Raw genomic sequence first — 7,956 nt, forward strand, 5'->3', positions numbered from 1 at the left:
GCTTAGCTTTAATTTGTTGTTGTTTTCGCTGTTCGAATTAAAGCTACATGGCTGTCTCGTCAACCTCATCAAAAGGTTACATTTTTGCTAAATAGAACGATTACTGATATCTGATTTTAAAACAAAACTAATAGAATAGCAGGTCCGATTGCAGCATTGACCCAGCGTTGGCTAAACTCCAAAGTGAAGTGTGGTCTTAAGAGAAAATTCAAAACAACTGCACTGCCTCTGAAAAGGAAACTATCGTTTAACGGAAAATTTTTGGAGGAGGTTTTCCGATTTACGATTGTCTACTCACGAAGAAAAATGGCAAAATACTTACTGAATGTTTTTCGTGTTTTAAAGTTTATCTTATCTGAACCTCCTGACTTGTTAGCATGGCGTCAGGGGCTTTTCCTGTATGTCTGCACGATAGTTATCTCGAGGAGATAACGTCTTATTAGCACGAAACGGCAATTATCGACAAGAATGACCCAGGTCCGCACACGGGATAACAACCTAAGTGTTTATCTGGTTTAATCTTGAGAAAACTGAATTGCGACATTGTGATCCCTCTCGATTGGTCTTGATGAAGGTGCTGGAGTCCTAGTCACCCGGGAACGGGGGGGGGGGTGCTCTGTTACATGGGTATGTGCGGCCCCAAAGGATATGGTTTTTTTTTTAACCTTCTTGGTCAGAAATAGGGCACCGATTTTGGCCATTTTGGCATCAAACAGGGTAAGGTTTGGCACTCTAGTCTTGAATTGGTTATGTTGCTCAGAAGAAGCTATCCTGCCTAATTAAAGCATATAAATATTGCCTTTAACATCGAATTTGAACACGGGAACTTATTATAGGGCAGGTCTGTAACAGGGTATTGATTTAAGCACAGGTCTTGAATAGGATTTAACTTGGTCAGGTCATAAATAGGATGGGGAAAATAGCAGATTTTTGTCTTAAATAGAGTAAGGGTTTTGAGAAGTGGGCCGCACACCTCCACACAATGTTTCTGGTAGAAACCCCCCTCCCCCGGTCCAGTTATCAGTTAAATTTCCCGTGGCGTTTAAGTTATCAGCTCACTCATTAAAGATTAAAACGGCCAGACTGGGAGGAAACATGTATGGCCAGTGTCTCAATAAAACACCTTTGGAAATCGAATAAGTTGACCAAGTGTTGCCCTTCATAAGCTGCTCAGGCCTAATCCCTCTTGAGTTTTGAAGCACTTTCAAGAAAAATAAATATTTGCGGTGTTTTCAGAAGGACAAAATACTTAGCAGGACGCAAACGCCATTTGGCCAGAGGTGGACACCCAAGCATGTTTTTATCGTGTTACATTTATTCGTATTTCACTGATTGGACATCACTTCTAGGTACCTAAAATGATCGATCTGAAAGTTTTATCTCCTAAATTGGAATTTCAGAACCGCGGCACTATGCCAGGAAGCTGCTAAGAGGACAGTAACAAGACGAGAAACTGACTCGCGTGCAAACTTCCGGTAAAGAAAAAAAAAAAAGCTTGCTTTCTCTTCAAACAGTAGCTTATTTGCAAGCGTTTGCATTCGCTCCAAATTAATTATCAAAAATAGATTGCATACTTGGGTACTTAAGTAGCTTTTAAAGTTTTAAAGATTGCACTTCTTCAGCAAACCTTTCGCTAAGCTTGAAAGAGATTAAGAGCTAGCAAGAGACCATGATCTGCACCTCATTTTCTCTTGCAGATAGTCATAGACAGCCTGAGTGGGGAACGATGGAGCGAGAAGGTTTTCAGTCAAGCGCAGAGGGCTTACACTGTTCATAGCCTTCTATTTTCTTGTATTTTTTCGATTCTTTGTTTGGCTCGCCTCTCTCGCCTCCCTGCCTCTACGCCCGCGTGATTCACGCGCGCTTCGCTCGCTTTTTCTTTCTCGCGCGTTGAAAAATAGAGAGGCTGCGGAGAGTCCAAGAGGGCTCGGTGCAAGGCTTGCCATGGCTTCCTTGTTGTGGTCATTTTTGAGCAAGACAACACTCACAAGGTACCTCTCTCAATACAGTTATGGGTCCTTCAAACTGATTTGGTCAGGAATTCCTTGTTTTCTATCATCCATCTATAAACCACAAATCAGAAGGCACAAAAATTGGTGTTATACGGAACCTTTTCTCAGGCTGTTCCTCTGCTTGTAGTTCGTTTGTATTTCAGGGAACTTTTAGGGGCTTTAAGGGAGCTTCCGGAAATCGAGGGGCGTTGATGTAATGTACTACGTATTTCTCCTTATTTTGGGGCCGGGTAAATTCCAGCAAGGTCAAGTGATTATAGCTTTATTTCGCGTGCTTCGTTTCGTTTTTTACTCCTGAGAACAATTTTGCAAAAATTCAAATACACTGTTAGCGAAAAACGTTGTTTCATAATCTTGGGCGTTGGAAAAGAACTGTTTTCCGACGTACAGCTGACTGTCTTTTGGGGTTAGGGTTAGGGTTAGGGTTAGTTCTGGTTCTTGGCGTTTTCGAAGTGTCTGTGAAGAGGATTTAGATAAAGTTTTAAGCTACTAGTAGATTTCTACTAAAACAATTATATTATTCGCTCTCGATTTCGATGCGTGATAGTTGACTTGGACTGTGCTCTCGTCAACTTTCACGCGATAGAAATCTCGCGCTCATAATCTAATTGTTTAGAAGAAAACGCTCGTGAAATTCGTGAGAAAACGTAAAAGACATTTATCGTTTTATCAAACTAAACTCGTGTTTCAAATCCATAGGAACACGGAAAATATTTCCTATTTATTAAGGTCTATCAATGCTCGCTAACAAAGTAAGACAGTAAAGGTAACCATTAAAAAGATACAGGAGCCGTTAGCTATTTTCACCAAGAGATGATCTCTTGTTTTCACTTAAAAATGCTGCTTTCAGAGATTTTAAGCTTGTTTAACGAGAATATCAGACTCCTTTTCACGCAATTGACATGGTATCTTTCAGCGTGTGGTCGAGCTGAGCTTAGTAATCAATTTCCCATCCATCAAACGCGATAGTAGCCTAAAAATACAGTCGCTTTGGTCGGTTTGGCGTTTCGGGAGCGTTGATAGGCTATTGATTTCTCAGGTAAACGTGATACCTATTTGCCACAGGAATGCAAAACTCGATAAAACACTGTCCTAAAGTTTTAGCGTGCTTGACGCGAGAGGAAATGAGCTAAATGTTGCCGAACTATTCTTTCGTCTAGTGAAGTGCCCGCGCTCTAATTTGGGAAGGAATTTCTATTTTGATGGATCCTAAAAAAATCTAACAACTGTTATGTCGGTCGAAACGTATTCGGAAGTCTGCCTTTCGATTCGCAGTTGCAATACTGTTTCAATTTCATACAATTTTTTTCTAGTTTCAATTCAAGCACTTATAGCACTGTACCCAGTTATCTCAACCAGTTCCTAAATATAATGAGCATACCACGATCTCCCACATCACAATGATTCTGGGAAATAATTGGGTTAAGAATTCCTTTCACTGTCAAATTTGGTTCGGCCAGGGTTCGGCCTACAGCCACAGGGAGAAAAAGGATTCACTAAATGGCGAGACATTCAATGCGAATAGTTTTTTGAGGATGCGTCAGTCAGTCATCTGATAGAGATGTGTTCTTTGTATCCAATGATGTCCCTTTTGGGAACTGAGAGACAAAAGAAGCTTAACAAATTTGCAATTTTGTCCTGAAAGCCTTATAACCATGTTAGAATACTGATGTATCGAACACGGTCTATTGGAGGCAAAGCATAGATGCACCGTTGAATAGCATTGTCAAGAAAATAGTAACTAAAATGATCCATCGTAGGACGGGGAACCAGTAATTTGCAATGCATAAAGCACCCTGCGTTTGGAGCCACCAAGAGTCTACCAAGGAACCGGAAAGGGGGGAACCGGAAGTAAAAGGTACGGAAAGTTGCAAGTTAAGATCCAGTCACAATGTGATATCCTTAGCGCAGATGGCAAGGGGATATTTAAAGGCTGACAATTAATTTTACTTTTATGCGAGACACGCCGACTTTTCCCCAGCATTCACTAGCTTTTTTGGGGGAGATTAACAATCTGATCATTTTGATGGAAGTTTACTTGAGGGAAGAGGGAAGTCCACCTCACCAAACAAGCCAAACTAGTTTAACACGCTGCATGCGCACTTTAACGTTTTGATAGATGTTGTCAGTAAACATGAGCACATGGCGCCAATTTGCTTGAAAATTAGGAGAGCCCCTTTAACTATCTCTAAACTGACCAATAAAGGAGATTTTTCACCAAAAAATAAGTTTGGCAAATTGCGAGCCAACTGCCGCCATCGCTATGATAAGCTACATGCAGTCGAAACTCCCGAAAGCGACAACCCAAAAGCCTAGGTGGTCGCTTACGGGAGGTGGTTGCTTACGAGGGCTTAGACCACACTGGGTCAAAATTTTTGTCTCATTAGCATAAGGTAACTAGAGAGATTTACCTCATGTTTTAAGTGTTTTATTCAAGTGATGTTACAACACCTTATTATCCAATTTCCGCTCTATTATCTGTCAAATGGTCGCCTACGAGAGGCTAGAAACAATAGGAAATTTCCAACTTTTAGCTGTGAAAGTGGTCGCGGTCGCTTACGAGAGGTGATCGCTTAAAAGAGGTTTCAAATACAGCGATTTGACTTGAAAACTCTTGGTAGTTTGGAAACCTGCTCGTCGAGGAGAGGTAGTCGCTTACGAGAGGCGGTCGTAACCAGGCATCGGCTGTATGAATTTAAGCGCCGTATTGCAGAGATCTTGCTGTTTAACTTTTCCCAATAAAACGGATAATTGTATTTTTTGCTAAAGTTTTCAACATTTTGAGGAGTAGAACCATAGCAAACTTATTTACAAAAACAAGTTTTGTCATTGGAGCTTACATCCATGAAGTCAAATAAAGATGACATTAGAAGCTTCTGGCATTCGGGAAGCATGTTTCATTTAGACTCTCAGTGAATGTGGATTGAGATCAAAACAGATGTTATTTCTGTGTTTTCCTTGCATTTTATATACATTTGAATGAAGAGTTTTTAAAAGAAAATTGTTTATCAGCCGGAGAGACAGCAAAGGAAGGACGTCAGTCATTTCATTTTAAATGACAAAGAAACAGTAAAGCTGGAAACATTTTGTCTTCGATAACATAAACAGCAGCTTGTACTCAGTGCTTTAAAGTGTTGGCGAATTCAAAGGAACCTGTGCAAAGTTTTCATTTTCTGAGACAACGTAATGATTAATTTTAAGACGATTTTGTCTGGAGACAGCTGTTGCATGTTCACTCTTTTACATTAAATTTTGTAAGTGTGTTTCAGAAAAAAAGGTGATGTCTCTTCCAGTCCCGTCTCTGTTAATCACTTAAACATTATATTAAATGTCGCTCAAACTGAAAATTACGTCTTTTGGTAAATGATAGTCTCCTAGGCATAGCTGGCAACAGATCAACATGATCATTTATAGGGACATTTCTGGATTACCTTTGGAGATACTGCATTCCTTTTCGTTTGATATTCGATTCATCGAAAAAGGGAACGTTTCTGTGAAGATTTTGGGGGACAATTAAGTTTATCAATGGAAAACAGGAGAAAAAATTAGAGTTATCAAGGCGTTATGACATGCAACCCAGCCCCGTTCGAGTTCCCATGAACTCTGTCTTCTTCCTTTGCTCCACCTTCTTTGCTCCGTCTTTTTCCTTCGCTCAAAAACACTCCGCTACGCGTCGTACTTTCAACTCTCTTCTCGGTGTTTGGAAATGTGGTCAAACACGGTCTTTCGTGTTTGATATACTGACATGAAAATGATTTCCGCCTAAGGGTTTTTTTTTTTTTTTTTTCATGCAAACAAACTCATTTTCATATGAAAGATTATACAGGAGGACTAGTTTTGAAACAGAGGCTCAAAGTATTCGGAAATGGACTATCTGTTAGATTCACGACTAAGGAAGAAATTAATTCAGGATAACCGGTAGAGTTTGCAGAATTTGCGAAATATTTCCTGCAGTTGAAATATAACGTTTGAAACTAATATTTAAACTAGACATTTCTTTATTATCACATGAAATAAAATGCGGATAATTTAACCCCGGGAAACAACAACCATTGACTCTTTGGGCTTAACCCAGCTGCTCACCTATGGCTAGTTAATCTTTTTTTTTCAAAAACTGTCAATCATTCTTGTACCGACATATTCCAGCAAACTTGAAATTAGGCGTTACAAAAAGCGTCTTGATCAGTAGTTCGTCAGATGTTAAGAAGCTGCTTTGTAACTTTAGACAGTGAGAGCTGATCGATTCCAGTTTGCATATAAACTACAAATAGCTATCTTGCAGATCAACATGGCAACTGAAAACTTCACCGGAGATGGACAGCAGAAAATATTTGAACAACTATTATGTTCCGCAGGATTAACTGATAAACTAAGCGGCCAGTTGACATTTATTTCAGTTTTTAACTCTTTTCTGTCCGTTACTGCATTTCTTGGAAATGCTTTGATCCTGATGGCTCTTCACAAAGAGTCTTCACTTCATCCGCCGTCCAAACTCTTGCTTCGAAACCTTGCAACAACTGATCTCTGTGTTGGTCTAATTGCAGAACCTCTTTATGTTAGCAGCCGGATTTCTGCATTGAATGAAAACTGGAGTATGTGTCGCTACATATCGATGGCAGGCTTCATAACAGGCAATATTTTGTGTGGGGTGTCACTGTTTACTCTAGCTGCAATAAGCGTGGACAGACTTCTCGCCCTGTTGTTGGGATTGAGATACAGACAAGTTGTAACATTAAACCGAGTCTATGTGGTCGTTGTTACCTTTTGGTTTGTGTCCACGGTTTATTCAGCAGTGTACATTTGGAATCCCCTTATAACCTTTTGGTATGGCACCATAGGTGTACCACTGAGTCTTATAACCTCGATTTTCTCTTATACAAAGATTTTTTGCAGCCTTCGTAACCATCAAAATCAAATTCAAGACCATGTTCAACAACCGAACCAAACAAATCAATTAAACATAGCACGATACAAAAAGGCAGTGTCCACTGCAATATGGCTGCAACTGACGCTGGTCGCTTCTTATCTACCCCTTGGTGTAGTGACAGTTTTGAAGACTGGTGGTGGAAGATCTTTATCTCTCTATAACGCTTGGTGTTATGCAGTCACTCTAAGTTACTTAAACTCTTCATTAAACCCAATTCTATACTGTTGGAAGATAGAAGAAGTCAGACAAGCAGTAAAGAACACAACTAGACAAGTGCTTTGCAATTGTTTTTCCGCTTAGATGTTGTTGACTTATACGATAAAAAGATAACAAAGTTCATGAGGTTTAAAGATAAAGATTTGTGAAATTGTCGAAAAGATCGCCTAAAATCACACGGTGTTACAAGATTCTGTAGCAGTAGCGTAGTCGTTAGGGAAATGTTTCAGCATTGTTTTAAATAAAGTTTGGTTTCTGTAAATCCTGTAAATTTACAATTGCAAATAAAGAGATGAAAAAAATTTCTTCTCCTCGTGGACTACGCAAAATGTTGACAGCAGTCGCCACGAGTTTAGCCCCATTCTAGTTTTTCCATGATTTTCCTTCAGCCTTTCTTCCAAACTCGACGGATTTACACAAAATGATGATTTGTTATAGGTTCTTAGGTGAAATCTGCTCACGAGCCAAGTGGCCCATCAGCCAACCGACGCTTATCTCCGGTTTCTTTAGTATGAAGCGACCAGGACTGAGTATTTCTACTTAAGATACATTTTGCTCGTTCTAAAGGTTATTACCTAAAAGGGAAGGAAAGCAATGTATTTTTCCCTCGTTTTAAAGCATGGTACCCAAGAGGAGGGGAAAGCAATGTATATTTCCCTTGTTTTAAAGCGTGTTCCCTCATTGGAACAAAAAGCAACATATTTTTCCCCAGCAATGACTAGCTCTGTACGTAGAGAGATTAATGAGGGATGCTGACTTAAATGAAGGGACAAGACAACCTGGCCAGGCAAGCCAAAGCAG

At 39.9% G+C, this 7,956-nt stretch overlaps 1 protein-coding gene across 1 annotated transcript; it reads left to right on the forward strand.

Annotated features, from left to right (window-relative positions):
- The first annotated feature begins 5,762 nt into the window (after positions 1-5,762).
- On the forward strand, positions 5,763-7,539 carry LOC110047026 (adenosine receptor A3-like). Its single transcript, XM_089278818.1, has one exon. The coding sequence runs from the start codon at positions 6,301-6,303 to the stop codon at positions 7,237-7,239; it is 939 nt and encodes a 312-aa protein (XP_089134944.1). The 5' UTR covers positions 5,763-6,300; the 3' UTR covers positions 7,240-7,539.
- The last annotated feature ends 417 nt before the right edge of the window (positions 7,540-7,956 follow it).

Source organism: Orbicella faveolata, unplaced genomic scaffold (genome assembly GCF_042242905.1).
Source record: "Orbicella faveolata isolate gen_17 unplaced genomic scaffold, um_ofav_v1 contig_12, whole genome shotgun sequence".
NCBI classification, from domain to species: Eukaryota; Metazoa; Cnidaria; class Anthozoa; order Scleractinia; family Merulinidae; genus Orbicella; species Orbicella faveolata.

Bases quoted from the DNA above. Each gene is read 5' to 3' on its own strand.
- LOC110047026 (XM_089278818.1), top strand. From the start codon at position 6,301: ATGGCAACTGAAAACTTCACCGGAGATGGACAGCAGAAAATATTTGAA.